General features: G+C 37.1%; 1 protein-coding gene across 4 annotated transcripts in view; it reads right to left on the reverse strand.

Moving 5' to 3' along the window:
* Positions 1 to 25,863, reverse strand: part of GRIK2 (glutamate ionotropic receptor kainate type subunit 2) — a 650,966-nt gene that overhangs the window by 204,716 nt on the left and 420,387 nt on the right. For all 4 annotated transcript variants that reach the window (XM_060753092.2, XM_060753091.2, XM_060753090.2 and 1 more), the window contains exon 12: positions 14,348 to 14,571. In XM_060753092.2, the coding sequence (XP_060609075.1) occupies positions 14,348 to 14,571 (224 nt within the window). The remainder of the gene's footprint in view (positions 1 to 14,347; positions 14,572 to 25,863) is intronic.

A 25,863-nucleotide genomic window follows, 5' to 3' on the forward strand; every position in this document is an offset into this window, starting at 1 on the left:
CTATTTTGATTTATGATTTTTTAAAGTCCTGCTTGTGAGACTCCTAATTCATTTAAAAATAATTTAAATAATCCCTAGTACTCATCAAAGAAAAAAGAAATCTCATGAGCAAATAGAATCAACGTAGGATGGGTTTCCAATGGAAACTTTCCATTGTAATAGAGAAGCCAATCAATCCTACAAGGTAAATACATCAAATGGAAGAAAAAAACTTTTTTGTCGCATTTCTGGTTGATCCTTGAAACAATCTAGGAAGTAGTACTTTTGGCTTCTTCGAAATAGATGCTTTTTACCCATCCACACCTCTCCCTCCTGCCGCCAAAAAAACCTGGAAATAACTGTCCAACTACTTTCACATTCATCAGATTTTACCAAATGTATTACTTAATCAAGTTTTAGGTGCCTAAATGTATATTAGCTAACTATTACAGGAGTGTTAGTATAGGGATTTGAGTTTAGTGTCTTTGCATACCTGTCTTTTTTTTTTTTTACTATTGATATGGTCAGAGGACAATCAATAAACAAATCTAGCTACTTTCACATTCTTAAAAATAGATAAATTAAAAGAGACCATGTTCTTAAAAATTGTGTCCTTTCATAGAGCTTGCAACTGTCCCTCATGAGGAATGTTTCTACATGCTTTTATTTCTCTTTTCCTGCGAAAATATAATAAACTTCCTTCAAAATGAAGATGAAACATTAGAAAGTGATCTTTTTTAACTTAATATCCAACACCAGAAGTTCCAGAAGAATGAGTCTTTTTCTTTGACTTCACCCTTTGTTGTGCCAATATTGCAATGATTCATAACTCAGCACCTGGGGTTATTTAGTGTCAACAGCCAGTGAACCCCTTCTAGGCTTGAATAATTTAATGGAACTATCCATGGTGCTGGACTTAAAGGGGGCTTTATGGCTTAACACCACAGAGAACTTCTTAAAGTTTGAACTGAATCCTGAAACAGATGGATTAGTTTACTCAAACCACTGAATTGGCATCCATACTAATATTCATCAAGAACCCCAAGTTATATAAGGAAGGTGAGTATACAAATTGTCAGTGGCTAAAATAAACAGAAGTGATTGCAGCATTGAGATCATGCTTACATAGGGAAAGGGAAATGATTCAGTACAGGAAAATTCAATACAGGAGGGCCAACAGGGAATATAATCATCACTTTCAAATAGTAGCCAAGGGAGGGTGGTCATAATTGTCTACTTAACATCTGGATGGCTGCACTATATAAGCACAGCTGCCTTTTATATGAGATGAGGCCTGCAAGGGTTGCTATTCAATAGCAGCAGTCACATAACAGCTGTAAGCTCCCTGTGCCATAGTGTCATAGATGATACATCTGAATCCAGCCTCAAGAAATAGTAATCTCAGTGGTTTCCTGACCAGTTTGGCATTTTGTAGGATATGATAGAAAACAAAGAGCCCTTCAGATTTGCTGGACTCCAGTTCCAGCCACCCTAACCAGCATAGCCAATAGAGAGAAATTGTGGTAGCTGCCATCCAATGACATGTGCCAAGCCTCATTATTTCCAGCTCTGCTGTAGAATATCAATGTGAGTAAACAGTCATGAAAATGTTATCTATCTATAAGACAATACATTTAAATAGGATGTATTGATTGTAGAACAAATTAATGTAACTCAGCTGCCAGACAAGACTGAAGTGAGAAATTGTCACAATGATCTCTGCAGAAAATAATGTTAAAACTTGTTGATGTAGCTTTTTTAATATAAATCAACCTACATAAATGTAAATAGAACTTATAAACAATTAAATCCATCTCTGAACAAGATAAAATATGTCACATCTTATTATTAAGCTTAGCCAATTTACACACTGAATCATGTTCCTGTGATCCTCATGTAAATGTCAGTAGATTTAGAGATAAATGAACTAAGTATGAATTTTGGAAGATTACAAGAAAACGTGAGCTCTACATATATTGAATATGATAAAATCGAGAAGACAGCAACACCGTGCAATTCAGAGACCTGAAGTCTTTAGACTTTTCAAACTTTGAATCAGAGATGCAAAAGTTGTGAGTCTTGAGAAATCAGGATATTTTGAATATCTAAATTTACTTTCACTATTATCATTTATATTATGATTAAATGTATGGAAGAACTTCCATTAGGAATAAGTTCCTTATAGTAAGAACTGTTCAACAGCAGAATACATTCCCTTTGTGTGTGGTGGAGGCAACATTTTTTTTTTATTCCTGCATGGCAGGAGGATAAACAAAATAAACCCTGTAACCTCTTCCATCTCTATGATTCTGTATTAATGTTTGGTTTAAAGGCATGAGTATATTTGTAAAAGAAATGTGTTATTTGAATGATGTTATACAGAAGTCACAAATTTAAAATGCATAATGCATTTATAGCCATGTATTCTCTTTGTCTAAGATAGTCTATTTTCTGGTTTAATTTCTTAAGTACAAACCAAGTTTGGCATCATACTTATTCAAATGTTTTCTAGATTTCAACTAATGTCATTTATCATAGAATTGGAAAAAACTACAAGAGACACCATTTTCTGCCATGCCATGAAAGCACTCCTGACAGATTCCTATCCAACTTCTGTTCAAAAACTTTGAAAGAAGGAAACTTATCACACCCTGAGGCACCCTTTTCCCACTTACTCATCCTTTATCTGTGCATTTCATTTTTTTCTGCCTAAGTGCAATACCGTACATTTCTTCCTGTTGAAATTCTTTTTGATAGTTTTGGCCCAGAATTTATATTTGTTAAAGTTATTTTAAATTCTGTCCCTTTACTCTGGGGAATTAGCTATCTCTTTTAACTGGGTGTCATCTGCAAATTTGACAACCGAGCTGCAGGGAGAGGTGGATAATAAATGTATTGTTCTTCTTATTATTATTATATCATCATCCAAGTCATTTATAAAGATGTTGAAAGCACTGGGCCCAGTAATGATTACATCAGTAGTTACTAGTTAGACAATTTCAGTTAAGGCTATTTCAGAAGCTAAGCAAGTGGCACATCTACAGTGACCACTTAGGCCATGTGAAGTTGAATCAACTCATGGGTAGGTATACAATGTAGGCTTGTGCATGGATTCATTTTCAAAAATGGTCTTCAGCTGGTCTGGCTGGTTCGAACATCCACAACGGCATGGATTCTGCTGCCATTTTTCCAACCGCAACAGAACAGTGGTTGCCGAAAAATGGCTGCTTTCAGTTTCTTTCATGTGACTGTGGGGAGAGAGACAGCCGCTAGAAGGGAAAGGATCCCAGAGAGGGTGCTATCTTAAGCCCCTTGCCATAAATCCAGGTTTCCTTGAAAACTGATGCCAAAGGATTCCAGAGAGAGTGCTATCTTAACTCTATGCTTTTAATCCAGTTCTTAATAAAGGATATAAGGAGAAATGATGCCTAAAATGACAAGCTTCCCAGGATGAAAATGGATTTCTGTCCTTCCATATTTGGGAGGTACCCAAAAATGGTTCACGCCCTCCACCGAGATCTGGGACACTGAAACAGATCATGGTTTACCTGAATCACATAACCATAATACAAAATATGGGGCTGATCTATATTACCCCAGGAAAAACTGTTTAGCATGGCTTTACCCTGGGTCAACCTAGTTTGGGTGGAAATTCTAATCTTGCACCTGAATTCAGATTCTCCCTTAAATTAAAGCTGTCCAGACCAGTTCCAGCTGGTTCTTAAGTGGAACTGATCACAGCTTTCCTGACAACCATCCCACACTCTCCAGACTAAGGCAACCCAGAGATACAACATGGCTGTCTGGTCCTGCCCCCCACCCTCATGTTGCTGCTGGCAACAAGGCAGTGGCCTATATGATGCTTGGGGATCCCCTTTCCTTCTTCTGTGTTGTATGACTTGCAAATTTGGCTGGGAGGAGAGAAAGGGGGATCTCCCCCTTCACTCTTCCCAGGCTTCTTTGGAATCATGTGACACAAAAGAAGGAGGGGGGACTCCAAGCATCAGGTAAGTTGCTGTCTCACTGCTGTAGGCAGTAATGGCATGGCGAGAAAAGGGGTGGCATTTCAGCATCTGCACAGCAGCACTAAAGCACCGGGGTCTCAGGTATCAATTCCAACCCACTTTATTTATTTGTGAAAAACTGTCCTTTTATTATACTAAAATATGGCTCTTGTACTATGGAATTGCTTGATCTGAGGGTTTATCAGGCTGCTGATAAAGGGCATAAAAGAAAAATGATTATTGGCTTGCTGAAATCATGTGTTAAACTTCCAGTCTAGCTACATTGCTTGACTTTCATGTCTAGGATAATGAAAGAGCTGTCACTTATTTTATTGGTATTCATTAAGACCTAAGAGGGATTTATTGAACTGAATATAACACATTTCTAATGTAATTATTTAAGAGTTTTTATACCTTTGGCTTTGTTTTAAAATTATTCCCTGAGGTTTTGTAAAGGATAATTGTGAAACAGTAAAACTTGCGCTGGAATTATACCTATAGAATTCATTCTTCTCTGGAGATTACCTCTTTGTTTGAGATAGATTCATGAAGGTATGAAGTGATCTTCATATGTAATGTAAGTGTTATAGCAGTGTGGGAGAAATTTGTCTCCTTTCCTACTTAGGTCCAAATATGGAGGCATCAGTAAAATGAAAATAGAAGATTTTTTTTAATGACAAAGTGATGACCCAGATATTTTTTTTCATCTTTTTGGCCCGTACAATGTCTCACCCGTACAACAGCATTTCATTTCTTAGCATTACTAAATGGTTGATATTGGGTTTGAACATTGGGATGCACATGGTATAAAGCCCTTAACTACATTGTTTATTTTCTTTTAATTTAGGAGCATTTAGTTTATGTGTTATATCCTCATTGTTGCACATATTTGATATGGGAAACCAGCATTTTTTCTAAGTTTGGAAAGGAAATATTTCCTGTTTGTTCCCATGGATTCAACTGTTTCATTCTTTCTTGGAAATTTGCTAGGGACAAGTAGCTAGTGGTTGAGGGCTTGGCATCAGTCCAGGGACCACCACTTTAAGTATCACTGGTATTCAGGACTTGTGTTTTTATGTTCATTTTTCACATGGTGTGGCCTGTTCCTGCTTTATATCAAATTACAATCACACCAGAAGGTTTAATTATGAAATCCAATCCATTAACAATTAAATATGTGAATCTTTAGTTTGTTGCAAAGATCAATTTTATATTCAGGACCATCCACCTTTTGACTTCTGTGATTATGATATTCGTTGTGATAGTAACAACCTTATCCCTATATACTGAATGAACAATATAATATTTTTAAAGGTTCATTTCACATGGCTCTTAATTTGAGCAACAAATATATATCCTAGGATTAACAGCAAGGACAACAGCAGGTGAGGTAGAAATATATACTGTACACTTTCAAAATGTCATCAATAAAAAAAATGAAATTCAGTATTCTAAATATTGCAAAAGCACTACTCACAATTGGAATAAAAGATATCAGGTACTATCCCAGACCTCTGGCTATTATTCCATACTGAAACAATAAATCCATTAATTAGCCTTGATTTCAGTGATGTGCAAATTCCTTTGTTCTTTCTTGAGTAACTGGTTTTGAAACTAAGATTCTCCACCAGCCAAATCATCAAAATACAAATTTATTCCCAGACATAATCCAATAGGAGAATTAATTGCTAAAAGATGATAATTTATAGGCAGCCTAAGGAGCTGAATGCAAACTGGGTATCTCTTTCATAGCTACAAATGTGAACTTCTTCAAAGCCAAGTCAAAGTAGAAATTGGTGATTTGGAGCATTGTATTTTATACTAAAGTTGCACATTTTTCTCATAAAAAAATAAGAACAGTTCTCTAAATAGCATCAACCAAGTCAATTTCTTTCCTAAAACTCTTCTGAGTCATCAGTGCAATAGCAGAGGTCAAAGAATAATGTCAAGGTCCTGTTGACTGGTATCCAGAGGAACAAAAATGTCAAGCACACTAGGGCCCTATTTCATGTAGTAGAAAAACTGATCAGAAGAGAGGAAAACACATCTCTCTCACTTTGCTGTGACCTTCCTTTGGCTAAAAGTAGCTTAAGTGATTTAGGGCCCATCATGAGAAGCATAGAGGAGCTTAAGGAAATAATCAGTAGATGTGGAGAACATAAAGGTGGCAAGAAATCTAGGCAATGTGTTTCCTTATGTGAAAATAAAATTTAACAGAATTCTAGGGGAAGTTAGAGCAGCCGATTCTATGTCAACTTCTAAAACTACTAACTTTTCTTAGATTTGGTCTATCACCTGCATTAAATGAAAGTGAGCTGCTTTTTTTGCCTTTAAGGTAAATTGGCAAGTTAATATTGAAAGTAATAAAAAAGCCCATTTCTACTTTAATGTATTGATTCCTCTCCCCCAAAGGTAGCCTATTTTTTTCTGGGGACTTCTATGAGATTATGAGTAAACTGTCATCATAAGTGAATTTTCTAAGGTGGTGATAAGAACAAAGAACTAAAGCTAAAGAACTTTTAAAGAAGTTTCCATTTTTGTTTTGTATCCTAAAAAAAACTTATCAGTTTAGCCACATAAATAATGAAGTGAATTGATGCATTTATTCTTTCTAGTCTAGTTAGTACAAAACATATATATATATATATATATATATATATATATATATTTCCAGTAACGAAAAAAGATCTATTTTATCGATAAGGACATTCAAGCTATAATCTTAGGGCAGTTCCAGACAGCTCTTTAATGAGTGCAATCAAAATTTAAAAATGCAATTAGATTTGCACTGAAGTCTGCACATTCCACAGAAAGTGCATGTTTTCTGAGGGGGGGGGGGTGTCCATATGCCCTGCTGGGCTTTCCAACAGGGCACCCAGACACCAAGAAAAAAACCCCCAGAGAAGTCTTAAAAATGATGTAAAACTTACCAGCCCACCGTTAGACCTCAGAACACATTTCCTTTTACATACCATTACATGTGAGAAAACTAGGGGGAGGGGAGGAGAGATTTGGAAGTGTGTTCCAAGGCCTAATGGAGGCCTGGTAAGTTATTTTATTTTTTAAGAGTTGGAGGGTTTTGGAGAGGGGGTGTGAGCCCTTTCAGTTCAGCCAGAAAATGGGAGAGGGCAGTCTGGACTGCTCACTTAGAAGAACAGGACTTCTGAGGGGGCAGTCCAGTCAGCAGCCATAGTGGGTTCAGTCCACACCTTCAAGAAGGCATGGATCTAACCCATTATCAAATTACCTTGACAGAAAGCAGAGTTTTCCTGCTTTGTGCTGAATGCAGTCACGCTTACCTGAAGCATTCTTTTGACACCCCAGGTAACTATGTGGGAGGGCACACATTTTAGGGCCTGTCTGGATGGCCCCATATACTCATGTATGGAGGAAAACGTTCAACAAGATTCACTTTTAACACGTGTAGGACTGCAGTATTAGGGAGCCTCCATATGGTTCCCATTAAGGCTGCTGAGGAGTTGATCAATGCTATAGTGAGAAATTTCCTATTGATATCAAGGACTATGCTCAAAATGTTATGGCTTGAGGCACATGTTTGAAGAAATGTATTGAATTTTTGAAAATCAGTCAGTGTTTCTAGAGATTTTGTGATCTAAATCTGATTGTTAGTCCCAACTAGAGTAGAGCCACTGAATCAGACCCATTGGTACTGACTTATCATAACATCAAACACATATTTTGAACATAGAACATACTATTATATATGTATGAGCAAACGCTGACCATGTAAAAGGAGAAATTGGGTTTGTATGGGGTTTTTATTGATTTTATTGGTTTTATGGGAATAATGTATGAATTTATGTATGAATTGTTGTTAATTGATTTGATGTAATTTTGTGTACACTTGTTTTATGATGCAGGCATCAAATTGTGCCTTGCTACTGTAAGCCGCCCTGAGTCCCCTTCGGGGTGAGAAGGGCGGGGTAGAAGAACCCCAAATAAATAAATAAATATTTACCTATTGGATATATTCTTCCTTTCTAATTGGTAACAAGATCGGATTTCTTATACATTTATAATTAATTGTTATCACAAATATTTAATATATGGGTAAAACTGGTAGCGAAATGTAGCACAATGAAAAGCAATTATAACAATATACATTACCACATATGTAGATATACATGTCTAATTATTAGAACCCCCCTTAAAGTACATACATTAATCAATGGAATTTACAAAAGTATTAATGTACTAAGTTCCTATTGATTTTGTAGATTTACACTAGTTTGGTAAAGACATTGGATTTAGTAGTTATATAATATGCACATATAAATGTTTTGTTGTGAAATAAAGTCTTGTTATAAAATTTGCTAACAGTCAAGATGTGTTGTTTTATTATTATGACCATACAAGACTATATTGAAACTGTAGCTAAAGAAAAATGAGTTTAGAAAGGGGCACACTCTTATTTCCATGGCACATGATGCCTTAGATCTGACATCCTCAAACTGCGGCCCTCCAGCTGTTTGGGCCTTCAACTCCCAGAATTCCTGACAATTGAACAAGCTTGTTAGAGCTTCTGGGAGTTGGAGACCCAAATAGCCGGAGGGCTGCAGTTTGAGGGTGCCTGCCTTAGATGAATCTGTAACACAACCCTATTTTCACATGTTATACTAAACTCTCTATAATGAATACTGCATAAGCATGAATCCTGTCAGCAATCCACTACTCTATTTTAGAGTCAAATCTTCTGACCAGCCAAAATTTCAAGGAGAGCCTTGTATATTTTCAGTATCCAGCTTCATCATGTTACATGGGCGAATGATATTCTCTCTCACAAAAATGATATTAAATGGTTGATCATATTAACAGAGACTGAAATTTAATTAAGCCCCCTCTCTCATTGCAAAGAAGATAAATTGTACCATATGAGATAATTAGGAATAAGACATTTTAATCCAATTCTTTTTATCTAAATAAAAGGTAAAATGTGTGTTTGCCAGTATTTGTTTAGAACATCAGTACAATGCTTTCAACATCTGATAGCATGGGAAAAGAATTCAAATAGGAAACAATCAACCATGACACTTTAAAACATGGTGCCCCTCATGCTCAGGGTCTTTCCATGCCAGTGAACAAGTACGAGAAGTGGATATTTCTTTTTAAAGAAAGGAAGTGGGAATGCTTAGGGTGGAGGACAGGAGGGAGTGGTTCCTTCTAAGAAAATGCATTTTCAGTTATCTGTATATGACTCAATATATCTCCATAAAACATTATTATTATTATTATTATTATTATTAACTTTATTTGTACCCCGCTAGCATCTCCCGAAGGACTCAAATAAATCAATGTTATTTCAGCATGCAAGGAAATATCCTGTGTGGGGAAAGTGAAAATGGAGATTTTACTCCTTCAGGTAGTGTCTGGGGAGTGTCTGGACTATATAACTTGTATCATCAAACCATGTTCCAGTGCAATTCTGTGCTCATGTGCACATGCATATGCATATATCTTTATATACCATGTCACAAATCAAAAATATTTTCTATAAATTCAAAAAGTCTTTGAGATCTAGAATAACTCTCAAAAACATTAACCATAAAACATGGTCATTTATACAGATCTAAATCCACTTTCCAATGGTAGAGTAAGTAGATTTTTCCAGATCCTTTTTGCCCCATGTCCCTTCCCACAAAATAAAATTAAAGTGTCTGCTTTTGAAAGATTTAAACTATGGAAAAAGTACAGAATTTGCCAAACAAATGTCTTCCATTTCTTTCTATCTGAAATGTCCTGAATTGCCTGCTCTGCAGTGAGTAGTCCCACTGGTGGGGGGAAATTTGGGAACCAACCCAGTATGCTGGATTTAAAGATGTTACATCTGACAGTAGACAGTACTAACTTTTCTCAATTAGAGGAAACATCTCTGAATTCAATGGTTTTTGAAAGGTCTTTTTCTCAGTCCCACTATCATTTGTGAGAACACAAGAGTGATCAATTTCAATCACTGTTCCCACTAATTTTATTTAAAATTTTGCTTTTTAAAATAAATTTACACTATTTTGATGTGAGAATTTTAATCATTTTTAATGTTTACTGTCAGATTTAATTAATTCCTCTTGTGAGCTGCCCTAATTGACAACCTGGGAGAAAGAGGGAAAAAAAGTAAAAAAACAAAAACAAAAAAACAGCTAGACAAATAAAGTAAGAATACAATTTTTTTCTCCTTAAAACTAAAGGTAGATTATGCAATGCTTTTCTGCATTCTTCTGACTCTGACAGGAAACAGTGACCTCAGAATTTTACTCACTACAAGTTCAGGACCAAGCCATAACTTCACATCTGTTCACAATAGGAAGGTACCAATTACACTTGAAGACCACAGGATCAAATTAATGAGGATGTTATGCTAAGTGGGAAAATCCCTGAGGGCAGGAAATTGTCAAATTAACTTTGTGGCTGTCTAAGAACCTTTGTGGCTGGACAGCAGGGAAGAAATACTCTAAATAAGTAAATAAATTCTAGGCCCTGGATGCTAAAATGTATTGTTATATTTCCTCTCACCAGCACAGGGATATCCACTGTTCACATAACATCAGAGACTCTGATTCATGTTATCTCCCTGCAGTGAGGGGCACTGGGCATAAGAAGAAAGTGTGTATACATACAAAAGTCCAGTCTCATTTTTTTACAGGTAATATTCAAAATCTCCACTCAATCTTGTTTCCATTCTAGGTCTTTGGTTAGCCTATTCAGATACCCTTGAGCTTGTTTGGAGGTTCTAGCAGGGGAGCGCAGCTATCGTAAACCCGGGACCGAAGACTGGAGACCTCGGTACACTCCTTCTATACCTGGGACGTCGTCCTCTTCCACCGAGCGCGCAGCTTCGGGAGGGACGCACATGGAGCGGTGAGGGAGGAAGGGGACACCCGCCTAGCCAGCCAGATCAGCCGAATCAACCCTGGCGATCAATGGGGTGACAGATGTCGCAGCCAGATCGCCCTCACATCCAAGTTTCTACATGGAGTGTGATCAGGTCTTGTCAGGCCTTGTTGTTCTGTTTCTTATTGTGATATGGCCTAAGGGCTAATCAATAAAATTACTACTATTCAGATACCCAAATATACACATGACCCTGCTCCCTTTTTTCTTACACTTTTAAACTTTTCCACAATGATTCAATCTCATGAATAGTTAATTTCTTCATCATTTTATTTGCAAGCTTTTGCCATTTCTTCGAAGCCCCTCCACAATTTTAAATATAGGTAACCGGAATTGTAAATATGAACTGGGATGAACCATGTTCCACTATAAGTTATGTTTATCATCCTTTTCTATGTTTATACTTTTTCCCTCTTGATAGATGATTCAAGTAATATTTTAAATGAATTTAATAATTTTACACTCTTTCTTCTATAATTATGATAAATGTTAAGATTTATTAGTTAACTTTTACTCCTAACTTAACTTTTGTGTGCCATTTGGTTGTAGAGATATGTTTCTTGAATGTCTTCCATTTGTTTAAGAATTTTGCCAATTCGAAGCCAAAATACAATGCTATCTAGCTTTTATCTTCTGTGGTCCACAAAAATTGATCTGGAGGGTTCGACAGTTCTCTAAGGCTGGAATTGAATGGGTTTAATATTCTTCAATGGGGAAGAGTTATACTCCTTCTAGTCTCTGCAGATAAAAGCAGTTCTACCAATATAACATCTGCACTGAATCCTGTTCTGAATCATTTAGTGCTATCTGGAAGCTTATACTAACCCATTTTTCATGATAGGTCAGGTAATTTATGAGTGCATTATACAGAACTACTGCTAACAGACTTCATAGAACACTTCATTCTCACTTATCTTCATTGAGTGAATACAGTCTGCCCTTGGCCTACTAACTTGTAACTAGTGATTAATCTACAAGAAGACTTTTCCTCTTAATCACATGACTGCAGAGTTTATTTAGAAGCTTGTTGACAGACTTAGTGAAAAGCTTTCTGGAAATCCAATTACACCGTGTCCATAAGACATCTGTATCTACATGCTTGTCGACACCCCCAAAGAATTGTAAAAAGTCATGGCCATATTTTGCACCACCTGATTCTGCTTCTCAACAAATCAAGCATTTCATAAAATGGAGGAAGCAGTGTCAAGGAAATAATGCTGAACTCTGACATCAATTGCAATAGAAGAGATGTGAATTATTGGCAGGACTTACTGTGAAGAGAGAGCTGAATAGAACTGAAAAGATTGTCAGAGCATGTGCCAAGAAAGAAAGAAATACTGTAGATATATTTAAAGATAAGCTCAGGGAGCAGAAATGTGGAAAAGGCAACTTTGATAATCACACAAACAACAGCAGCAGAATTTCATTTCATATGCCTTTGAATGACTCATGACGGTTTACAATTTAAAATATTCTAGCGCTATTTATGTTTATTATCAGGGTTCTCAAGCTGTGGTCAAAATCAACCTCTCTTGCGCAGAGTCATATCTTTGCCCTGGTACAATGTTCTCCCAGCCATTGGCAGAGAGAAGGTACTTAAAAGGAATATAGTAAGAAAAAAGGCACAGTAAACATGAATATTTTTTTTTAAAAAAATAGGAAAATGTCTTAAAGAATAAACAATCTGCAGTAAGGAAGCAACAAGTACCTTGTTCCACCCAGAAACAATAAAATCCAGACGGAAACAATCAAATTATTTGATTTTTTTGTCCAATACTCTGCAGTGCAGGAATATACAACTGTAATACATAATCCTATATTATGTGTGTGCATATAAGTTACAGTCCTACACGGACAAGGACAATACTACTGTGATGTTACTGGGGATAGGCTGAAAATTCTCAGTCTAACACTGAGCCATGTTCAGGGGTTCAATGTCATCACTGTACATCACTGTGCTACCAATGTGTTCACATATCATTGAAGTCAATGTGACAGTTGTTTACATAGTAGCTCCGTGTATTTGATTCATATGGGTTAGAGTGCCTGTCTCTGGATTCACGTGTGCATACAGTGAACATGGAAAGCAGAAGGAAGAAGTTTTACCTCCTCTGTGAACTGTTCCAGCATTTTCTTCTAGCAGTAGTTTGCTTAATTTAGATATTTATTTAAAATAGTTTAAATAATGATTGTATGCCTCAACTATCCCCTGGGCTGGGATTAGTTATAAAAGATTGAACAGTCAATGATCTTTCAATGGATAGGAATAATACTAAAGGAAGATAGGATGTTTTTAAAGTACAATTTTATAAATGTGGTTCTGAAGCTCCCTAATAGAATTTCAGGACAAAACCTGAAGTTTCGGGAAATCCACTTTTGGGTATGAAAGATAGCAAATTTACATTACTTTACTACCTGTTATCTTTCAAGACCCAGTTGAAAACTTACCTGTTCAAGCAAGCTTTTGACAAATGAATTCAATTGCAAATGACAGCAAGGTCAATTTGCACTGAACTTAGTGAAATATACTATTTAATTGATGAGTCTCCACAAAAATTGAAATTGGTTTAAAATGTTTTAAACGATTAATATTTATTTATATCTTATTTCTGGATGTTATTATGTTATTATTTCTGGATGTTATTATTGGGTCTCATTAGGGAGAAAAGTGGGATATAAATAAAGGATTATTATTATTATTATTATTATTATTTGAGGCTTCCTTAAAGGGCCCGGCTCCTGGGGGTGGTAAAACAAAAGAACAGCCTCAAAAAAACCTGATGGTACAAAAACAGTCTTTGACATCATCACATGGATGGTCATTAGGTGGCAACCTTCTGACTGCAAGACCACCCTCTGATCATCCTTATTTTACAAAGACTTCATGATAGGGAAAAGCCAGTAGGTGATACAATGTAAATCTCTAGGGTAGTGGGCATGTTCTTCCTTTCTTGCTCCAAACCATATTAATCATGTGAAAGGACTCATGAGGATTCATTTTTGTATCTGTTTTAACAATTCTTGGCTGCCTGATCAGAATCACTGTTTTACTGTTATGCTAAATCTTTCCATAGTAAATTTTTTAAAATCGTGTGTGTTTCAGAAAAGAAACACAAGAATCCACACACAGGAGAGAAGAGCGGCTCCTGACAACCCTCTACAATGCTTCAGTTTACTGTTAACAGGTGTATTTTAAAAACAACAACCAAAACCAGTGTATTACAGGTCAGGTACATAACCAGCACAATGAAGATAATGTAAATTGTAGTATAGGACACTTTGAATAATTGTGTGAGACCCTTGGAAGACTGATTTTACATCTACACTCTGCAGATTAGTAAATAAAAAAGAGGGGGGGGGGGAAGAACAAAGAATTTGTGACTTTTGACAATTATTCTTGTGGGGTTAGGGAAATGTAACAATTGCCAAAAAATCACAAAAAAAGTTTGACATGTTACCTGGCTATGACAAAGAGCACACAACTGACACCCAAGTAAGCCAGCAGAATATACATCCAGATATCAGGGGAGAGAGGATTCAGGAAGGAGAAGACGCCCGGGTTTGTACCATTGGGTTTTCGGTACAAAATACTTATTCCGAGAGTCATAAATGGCTTGGAAAAGTCGATGACAGTCTCTCGAACATATGTAATAGCCAATGGGGCCACAGCAAGGTCAGCTTTCTGTTTGTAAGAGAGAGAGAGAGAGAGAGAGAGAGAGAGAGATTGGCCATAAGTCAAAAGCAGCAGGCAGAAGCAGGCAATCAAATTAAGCAAAACACAGACTTTACACTTGGAGATCCCTGTCTTGGTACCAATTAAGTTGAAATTTAAAGCTTGGCTGTTTGCTTTATTTCCACAGCAAAGAAGTTGATATACTGCCACAGCTTCCCCAAAACTAAGGGTTTTGAACACAGTGTTGTTTACTAATAAAGCAGTTAAAAATGAAAGGGAAAAATAATTTGCAGAATTCTTAATACCTCACCCCCCCCCCCCTAAAAAGATGGGTTTCGGATCAGGCCTTTGCTCAGTAATGGAAACAGTCCAATAAGAGACTATAAATTAACATTGACAACTCGGACTGGCCCTATATTATTACTTGGATGATGTGATTTTAAATTGTTGCTTAATGTGATGTTTTAATGGGTTGGTTTTAGTGTTTTAATGTGTTTGATTATTTATCGATATGTGTACACGCGGCATCAAACGGTTGCCTTTATAAGGTTGCTCTGAGTCCCCTTTGGGTTTGAGAAGGGCAGGATGCAAGTGCAGTAATAAATAAAAAAAATATACAGTTGGACTTCTGTATTGACAGATTCTGCATCTACGGATTCCACCATCCATAGTTTGAAAATATTTTTAGAAATCCAAAAAGCAAAACTTGATTTTGTCATTGTGTAAGGGGCACCATTTTACAAACCCCTTGTATATAATGAGACTTGAGTATCTATGGATTTCAGTATCACAAGAACAAAATCATGAATATCAAGGACACACTGCACTTAGTTTAAAGACTGAAGTGCTCTTTTTTAATTTCTGTCTATGTTGGAAAAAGTCCAAAGCCCATCAAAAACTGATTTTAAGTGTGAAAGCTTATTCCTCATTTTATTAAGCCTGTCTTGACTGACACAGTTAGTGGATTAGGCTTGCATTTGGACACTTGAGTTGCAATCAATACAGTGAATTATACAGAGAGTGGCGACTTCTGTGTTCCTGGAGCAGAAAATCTGCTTTGTCAATTTCATTCCACATCAGCAGGAAGATAGGAAAGCAGTTAGCTAAGGAGCTGAACCACATATCCAAAACAGTATCTTTAAAATTTGGGAGGAGATGCTGAAAAATTCACCACCTACTCACAAGGAAGCCAATAGCTGATACCATACTGAATTAGAAATATAGTGATTTGTGGGGCACCTCACTTTTTTACAGAGCAGAAACAACAATGACAACAACATTCATATGGAATGTCAAGGCATTTCAAAAGGAGTTTGGAAAGTTAAGTGAAAACTAACTATTATTCCTTTTATTTCTGTGGGTGTCTCTGGCTCACAATCCCGAAAACTGATGTTTCAGTTGTCTTTTATATGCAGTTTAGGACTTCTTCACATGGACTAAAATTAGACAGAGGGTTCCCATCTTTCCATAGGAAACAATGAGTTGAGCTGGCTTACTGAGGCTTCCCCTCATGTGATGAGGTTGGGGGAACCTGGGACAGTGCAGAGCAACAGGTCCTCACACCCCCCAAGCAGGTGATAATACTCTATGATTCCACATGTGTAGAGGTCTTAAGTCTCTTCTCTCCCCCATTATCTCATCATTATCTCTCTCTTTTTATAAACTAGATTCAATTATGTTCTTCAACCCTTTCACAAAACCTCTTGGTACTCTGAAGACAAAGATTTTCCCATGGATTCATGACAGTTTTGGCCCTCTCCCCCACCCATAAGCTGCATGACTGGATGCACTAGAAGTGCTTTAACACTGCTGATTGCAGTTTTCAGTCTTTTTCATTTTATGGAGTCCTTGTTAGTTCTAATGGGGAGCTTGAAACCTAAGGTTCCATACTTAAGGTTGGCTTGGGAGGTTTTTGCTTGGTGCTTGGATTTTCCAAAAAATCACCTCAAAATTGGCACATGTATCAGAGGGTTAGGGATTTTAGTGGTTTCAACAGTAAGGTGGGTATGCACATGACATATGTACCATATTTTCCCACTCCTGGTTTATGTATTTAAAGAGGTTTATCTGCTGGGATATTGGAGGTTTTAAGGGACATGTCACTAACAGACATGTTACTTCACAATATGTTTATCCAATGGTTTACAGTGCATAGTTCCAGTTTCATCAACACCTTGCAGCTGAATGGCTTTCACTGGCAGTGTGTTGGATTTAAACCTGGAGGCTAAATCCAGTTCTTTGTGGACATCTTGGTTGACAATTTAGTATCTGTAAAGTGAAATGGTGGCAGAGATTTAACCTGCAACCCTCAAAATATGTATATCAATGACTCACACTAAGCCACATACAATTACAACAGTTAGAAAAGAACTAACTGATTTTTTTTGTGGATTCCCCTTATAGATTTAACATAAATTACAATATTCTGAGTGTTCCACAATACCTAATGTCTTATTTTTTTCCTCAAGAAGACACACTATGGTTTATTTTCAGGGGATGCCTTATTTTTTATTAAGTATGGAAAACAATCTATATTTATTTAAATATAGTTATAGTGAAGTCTTCTACCCACTGAGGACACACAATACCTAAAGTAGAGTGTCCTGCTCCTCCCTTCACTGAGGAGACTTTTACTTTCAGTTTCTATGTCTCCCTCTATGCCTCAGCTTGCAGCACACATAGAATGACCAAGACCTGACAGGGGGAGCTGAACTTGTTGGTGGGGCTGCCCGCACCTCTCTGGTCACATCCGAGATAGGAGCTGTCATGATGGGGCAGATAAGAAGGGCTGCCCATCTTCTTTACCACTCTTCGCCGGTATGCTGCATAGCCATACCTATCACTATGTCTTATTTTCAGGGTATGGCTTATATTGAGCAAATGCTTAGAAATCCTACTATGGCTTATTTTATGGGTATGTCTTATTTTTGGGAAAACATGGTAGGTCTAAACTTGTAATGGAAAGTTAAATTTTCCATGAGACAATGAATGGACAACATGTTGATTTTTATTCTGGCAGGTTAAAATGCCTAGAGCATCAGAGAAGGGAGAGAGAGAGAGAAAGAGAGAGAGAGCTTTGTGTTCAGACTCTCTCTTTTCTATGATGTTTATCAACATTTTATATCACTGTATAAAGTTTCCCTCCACCCCTTAAAGAAAGAGCAAGCCGAATTTATTAATGTGAACATTGTTCACTTGTGAAGGGCTACCCATATCAAACAAGGAGTTTAAACTGTTTCTTTTATATCCAGCTGTTACTCCTTACAGGCTTTGTTTTATGAAATGCAGGCAGGGGTCTACCTATCATTTCAACAGGCATTCACCCAGGGTGCAATCAATGTCATTGTTTTTAACTGGAAGGTAACTTATAACTTAATAACACAATTCACAGTTCATGTACTTGTAATGTTGCGTGGGAGAAATGCTCAATGGATTGCATACTTCACTGTATTGGTTACATTTGTCTGAAACAAATGTGTTATAAAATATAATTCATAAAATCTCTGCAAAGACATAGAATATATCCATCTCATACTATTCCAGTCCAAATTCAGTGGATGTGATAAAGAGTGCTAACCTTCCCCTTTAAGAAACTTTGAGACAAGTGTAAATCAACTCATGACAACCACTAATTTGTATAATTGGAAGAAAGGAAGTACTGGATTCTTTGGGACTAGAGTGGAATAATTCATGATGAAGAAAGGAATGAGATCTTATTGTGGGTCTTGCCTCCCTCAAGGCACAAAGTGTTTTGTGTGAGCCTTCTCTCTTGTGCTGCTGCAGCTCAAGATTATGAATAATGACTGGCATTTAATATTGTAGTTACAGGGGGAAAATCTTGAATTAAGGATTGGGCAGAGGAGATCTGAGCCACTGATGATCAGGGCACTGGAAGGTGCATCTCCTTTGCCACAAGTAAGTGAGACTGCAAAAATCAGAAGCAGGACCCCCATCACAGCCTTGTGGATGAGAGAACAATCAAATGCATCCTACTTGCACCTTAATCACCAGTTGAATGGACCTCCTTCACCCATTCCTGAGGCTGCCTGGTAAACATCCAACAGGTGTATACCCAGCAGTGACAAAAGTATGTACTAATAGGAATAGAGACACTGCCAAATGAGGTTTCAAGTCCTTTCCTGTCAGGGAGCTGTAGTGTGACTGCTGAAATTCCTTGTTGCACTACAGCTCACTGGCATAAAGGGCCTGGATACATAATTCTGTAGTTCCTTCATTGCCAGTAGAGCAGACCTAAATTTCTCAATGTGGCTGTTGGATGTCAAGGTAGCTTTGGGAAAGTGGGTTAGGAGACAATACATCATTATATTTTATAACTACTACAGTTATGTCAGATCCATTCCACTAATTTGTCAGGTATATATGGGAAGTAGAATTCCTCCAAACATTAAAGTCCCAAACTGTCTGGAGCTTTAAATATCAATACCAGTATCTTGAATTCAAACCAGTAATTTAGAATCACTGTTATTTTTTATACCACTGTGTTTTTATAAGCCTTTAATGTCAGCAGTCTAGCTATTGTATTTTACTGGCAGCTTACAAATTGTCTTTGGGGGAAGCCCCACTTATAATTTGTTTCCAGGCACAATTCAAAGTGCTAGTTATGACCTTTAAAGCCCTAGATGGCTCAGGTCCAGGCTATTTGACTGACCACATCCCCTTGTAAAAATCTGCCCAGGCCTTGAGATCTTCAGGAGAGGCCCTTCTCTCGATCTTGCTTATATCTCAAGCTCAATTGGTGGGAACAAGAGAGCAGGCCTTCTCGGTGGCTGTCCTTCGACTCTGGAACTCCCTGCCCAGGGAAGCTAGAATGGCCCCCTCCCTTTTGTCTTCCTAGCAGCAGGCTGAAATCTGCTACCGGAAGATGAATGTGTTGAAGAGTTAGTCAGGGATGCTGTGGGTTTTTAACTTTGAATATTTTTGGTGGATTTTAACTGTGCATTTTTAGTGCTGTTTGTGTTTAATTCAGTTTAAATGTTTGTATATTTGTATATTTTAAATTGTATACTAATGCTTTTATGTCAAGGTATTTTGAGTCCGCTTTGGGGAGATTATAAATAAATATAGTAGTAGTAGTAGCAGCAGTAGTCTAATTAGTAGTTTACCAGTGTATGAAGAACTATGGTAGTAGGCTAAACAGGCAAAGTAGCAGTGTATGAAGTACTATATGGTAGTAGTCTAACCTTTAAGGTAACCAGTGAATGAACTAGTGATAGAAAGACAACAACTGAATACAATGGTTATATTATGATACTAACATCAACAAGCCTTTCTGTAAACAAGTAAACAAAAAGTTTACTGTAAACAAGTAAACAAAAAGGGGAAACTCCAGAGAGGAAACAATCAGGGACAGCTAATCACCTCTCAACAAAAGATTCCCCCAGGCACAAACAAGCCACACCAAAAAAACTGCCAGACCATCAAATGCTAATCAAGGTGGCCAGTTGAAACATTCACACCTAGGTCCAACAGACAAGCCTTCTTTGTCCCACCCTGGACATTCCACATATATATGAACCCAATTTTCCTAGTTCCAATAAACCTCACAACCTCTGAGGATGCTTGCCATAGATGCAGGCGAAACATCAGGAGAGAATGCCTCTAGAACATATAGCGCGAAAAAATCTACAACAACCCAAACAAAACGTTGGAAGGACAATGCATATTCTAACAAAATTCAGTTGAATTTATCTGATAGCTCAACTAAAACAGACAAATTGACTTGTTATTGAATAGATCATCTTAATAATTTCCACAGCCACTTATTTTAACATACAGGTAAAAACAAAATTTAACAATTTTTATCAATGTTGAAAGAAATTTCTGAAAGGTATTTGTAATTTGTGAATTTATTATACAAAAAATCCACATGTTGATTTTTTTTTTACAGAAAATGGCAATATTTATGAAGAAATGTTATCTTTGGTGAAGAAAATCTTCTTTTATCTGCCTCATATATTATGCACAGAAAACTTATTTTCTGCTAGGAAAATGTTTATGGGACATTAAAAAAAACAATCCTCACTACCAGTTTTGTGTAGAATACATCCTACACAATGAAGATTTTTTTGTCTACTAATGGTTTTTTCATCTGGAGTTTTAATATCTTTTACATCTTGACGCCATCATGAAAAAAATTGGATATCATTTTTATCTATATCCAATTTCTACATAGCACAAATCTGTAATGAAGCCACTGGCAGGGATTTCATATATTCCACACTACTTTACTTGTGTTGAAGTTTACTATGTAAATAAACATATTCCTATTTAGATCTTATTTTTTGCAAAAAAAATTTTTTTTAATAAAACTCTTATCTGTGTTGTCAGCAATATAAAGATATCAAAAGCATATATATGAGGAAAGAATAAATGAAATGTAAATGCAAAGGAAAACATTCCAGAAGCAATTTATCTAAACATATACAAGGATACTGACCCAGATCATAGTACCATAAACTGGAAAAATGCCACTCAACCTGACACATACTATGCAATCATGGAAGAGTGAGGTATTTTATTATATATATATATATATATATATATATATATATATATATATATATATTCTGTACAGACCATTTGAAAGAAAAAAATTATCTATTACTGACAATAACAACCAGATTTTCTACACTGTGCTAATATAAATAAATAATAACATTTTATTTAAATCCCCAACAACCAAGTACCTTAGATAGGTAGAATATCTGGAAGCTTATCATGCTGTCCTGGGGAATCTCCAGTGTCTTGAACCAGATAATTTATCTTACTAAAGGTAGAATGTGTCTTATTTCCCAAATATATCATATTCCCTGAAGTTCAAACACGTCTTCGTAGGATGATTGAATATCAAATGTGTCATATTCCCTGTATCACCTTGACAGACACCTCTCCACAAAAGTCCACAAAAGTCAACATCAGCACTGAAATACAACACTGTCTGAGCTCAGTAAGTGCAGCATTTTTCTGAGTGAAGCAGAGAGTGTTTGAGGATTGGGACATTCGTAGGGATACCAAGATGCTTGTTTATAAAGCTATTATCCTTCCAACCCTGTTATACATCTGCAAAACATGGGCCATCTACAGACGCCACACTCAATTTCTGGAATAATTCCGTCAGTGTTGTTTCTGAAAAATCCAGAAGATCTCTTGGGAAGACAGATGGACAAATGTGGGTGTCCTGGAAGAAGCAAAGACCACAAGCATTGAAGCAATGATCCTTCACCATCAACTTCACTGGACTGGCCAAATTGTCTGAATGCCCTATCACTGTTTCCCAAAGCAGTTACTATACTCCCAACCCAAAAATGGGAAACAGAATGTTGGTGGACAGGAAAATAAATTTTAAGATGTGCTTAAAGCCAACCTTATAAACTGTGGCATAGAAACAGAGAACTGAGAATCTCTGACCCTTGTTATCCTCACTGTGGAAGAACATGCAGGTCACCTATGGACCCACCGCCAAGTTCCTACACCTGCAAAGCAATCATACTCAGACACGAGTGGTCACAGATGATGATTCCCTGTATGTATTGCATTACCTACATAACACATGCAACTAATTCCTTGATTTTTTTAAATTTTCTGTCAAATATACTTAACATGAGTCAGTGACTAGTGTACTGCAATAGGAGTTGAATTTTCAAAATATCTCTGAAATTTGGTTTCCAAAAAATATTTGGTTTTGTTATCAAAAGTGGGCATGATACAGCTCTTCCATTATCCCAAGTCAGCATAGACACTGGATAGGGGAGAGAAAGTCAGTCCAAGAATGCCAACTCTATGCTCAAGACATGGAAGAAAGAGAAGTATTTATTATTCTCTATGATTCAGTCAAAGAAATAAATTGCCAAGAGTTTATGAAATGTGTATATGAGAAGGACACCCAATAGATGTTATACTATCCAGTTGTTCAAGCTGACTTGAATAATTCAGGGAAGCAGTACAGATTTGTTATCTTTGGCTTACAACATCTTTAGCAGGAATTGCTTTGTACAACAGCTTATGCTATAAATCTACTATAGCTTAACTGAACATCAGTGCATTAAATAAAAAGGGGGAAGTGAATGTCATGCAATTCAGCAAAATACATTCTAAGTAGTTTTCTTTCCTATTTTGCTCTGGCATTTTCTGTACATAAATAAATTGTAGCCTTGCAGTTTCTATGTTTTTTTTGCATAAAGCCAAAAGCAAACAAATGGGTTTCCACTAGCTGAATGAGACTACCTAGATTTTGCTGCCAGAACAGTGGTAAAAGAAGACAGTTTCACATGTGAAATATATATATATATAAACATAGATCAATCATTTATATATGACTAAAGACAGGTACAATAGGGACAAAAAGGAGCTCATTCACTTCCTGGCATGACGTTGACCTGACTTTATGCAAAATCCTGAAGAGTAATATAAAAATGTCAAATTATATCCATCTTAACTTAGTGAGAAATGCTGAGAGTATGAGCATATCCCCTCTTGTTTATCTATTAAACTGCAAATATTTCAACGGAAGTCCCTTCCAAGCAAATACATGTAATATTAACTAGGTTGACAGGCTTTATATGTTCATTCAGCAAAGGCAAGACTATTTTCATTCATGGGCATCAGCTACAATGCAGTGTGTGTACACCAGGGGCCATCAGCATTTCCACATGATAACACATAAGCCTACATGGAATGAAGATACTAATAAGTAGATTCCACACTTATGGATCAATTTGATCAGTGTTAGCAAAAAGACACAGCTACAATAACAAAAAATGCTTCTGACTTCTTGCATATAAACCCTAGTTCTCACTAGCTCTACTCCATAAAACAATATAGTAAGCTAGACATAAAATACCCTGGAGGCAACTGACAATGTGAACTAGTGCCATGGTATATATTAACCAGGCAGCAGAGGAAGTGCAGCAGAAGCCCACTGAACTGGAAACACATTTATTCCTCTAAGCAATCTGCAACTTCACAATCCATTTGGAAATTATTGCAAAGCCAAAGTAAGATCACAGTCACTTTACTACTCTTCTCACCTGTTTGTAACTCGCTATTATGATGTTTTTAAATATTTTACAGAAGACCGACAGAAAATAATGCTCTGTTCAGAACTTAAACTGAAATCATCCAACCATTAATTTTATTTTATCCAGATTTTGTTAATAATTCTGTCCAAAAAGAAGTGTTTTGACAATTACAACTTTAAAATTCTTTAACAAAATCCAAACATGTTCTTGGAAAGGTGTAGGTTTTTAAAAAATGAACTGAGAGGTGAGCAGAAGTTGTGCTGGTAGTTGGTGGCTCTAATTTCAGTTGATCGAGAAATCTATTCTGAATTTTAGATTAAAGGAACCATCCAAAATGCTGAAATTCAATATTTCCTATAAAGGTGAAGTTAAAACCTGGAGTTGATCCACTGCCTCTATTTCTATCCTTCTGTTTGATTGGAGTTGAAACAGGAGGCACTTTCTGAATCTTCTTTACAAGTTCCACTAATAATAATATGTTCTTAATGGATGAAATTCTATATATTCAAGTAATTTCTCCTTACACCACAACATGAGGGAAATGTCATTCAACCATGCCACAATATTTGGCAGAATAGATCTCCTTCTCCTCATGTAGCCAGTGCCCAGGAAAGTAGGTGGTGGGGTGTACAGTTATGGAATACTATCACAATTTTGACTAAGTATAAATTGTGAATACAAAATAGTGTAGCTAATTTTTAATTTATTCATTTAATTTATATCCAGCCTTTTCTTCCAGTGTGGGATCAACAGATTGACTTAGCCATAGCTGTTTCATATTAATAATTGTTATTTAGTTATGATTGTGACAATGTTGCCATGATCATAATCCCTCTGCCTATCTTAATAGAGCACACTAATGGCAGGTGGTAGGAAGCCAATCAGCTCTTTCCTGGCCAACGCAAGAACATATCCTTACTGATTGCAGTGCCTAACAAGTGGAAATGAGGGGTTGTAACAAATAAAGCAAGACCCCATCTGTTTGTGGATGTTCTGAAGACATCCATCATCCAAGCCTGCAAAGAAACTATTGGATATCAAACCAAGAAACATCAAAACTGGTTTGACGAAAATGACATCGAGATCCAACAGCTAATTGACAAGAAAAGGAAAGCCTTCCAAACTTGGCAGAGAGACATCAACTGTGCTGCCAGTGCAAAAGCTGAGGTCCAAAGAAGGACAAGAGAACTCAAGAACAAAGAAGGCTGAAGAAATCCAACACCTGGCAGATACCCATGATGCTCAGGGATTTTTCAAAGCCACAAAGGTCATCTATGGACCAAGAAACCATGGCATACAGCCTCTACGCACATCAGATGGAACCACACTCCTGAAGGACCAAAAATCAATCGCACTACATTGGAAAGAACACTACGAAAGCCTCCTGAACTGCAGCTCCAATGTGGCCGAAGAGGTCCTCTCACAAATCACACAACAACAAACCAGGGATGAGCTTGAAGCACCGCCTAGTTTGGAAGAAGTCAGGAATGCCATCAGCCAACAAAAGAATAATAAAGCCAGTGGACCGGATGGGATCCCAGCTGAAATCTTTAAAGAGGGAGGACCTGAGCTGACACAACAACTCCACCAGCTCATAGAAAAAGTGTGGGTGACCAAGAAAATCCCAGGAGATTTCAAGGATTTCAAGGATGCCACCATCATCACCCTCTTCAAAAAAGGGGAAAGAACAAACTGCAGAAACTATTGAGGTATCTCCCTTCTAACCTCCGCTGGGAAAATCCTCGCAAGAATCCTTGCAAACCGCCTTTTGCCCCTCTCAGAAGACACCCTCCCAGAATCCCAGAATGGCTTCCGCCCCTCCAGAGGAACCATGGACATGATTTTGACTGCATGACAGCTCCAAGAAAAATGCAGGGAACAAAATCAACCTCTGTACATGGCATTCATCGACCTTGCAAAGGCATTCGACACAGCGCTCTCTGGACCATCCTCCAAAAAATCGGGTGCCCAAACAAATTTGTGAACATCCTGCGGCTCTCCTCCATGATGACATGATGGCAACAGTCTTGGACAGTAATGGCTCCCAAAGTGACCCATTTAAGGTGGAATCGGGTGTCAAACAGGGATGTGTTACTGCCCCAACTTTATTCTCCATCTTCATCGCTATGATACTTCACCTTGTTGACGGGAAGCTTCCCACCGGAGTGGAAATCATCTATCGGACAGATGGCAAGCTGTTTAACCTCAGCAGACTGAATGCCAAAACCAAGGTTACAACATCTGTTATAGAACTCCAGTATGC

The sequence above is a fragment of the Anolis sagrei genome, chromosome 1, assembly GCF_037176765.1.
Source record: "Anolis sagrei isolate rAnoSag1 chromosome 1, rAnoSag1.mat, whole genome shotgun sequence".
NCBI lineage: Eukaryota > Metazoa > Chordata > Lepidosauria > Squamata > Dactyloidae > Anolis > Anolis sagrei.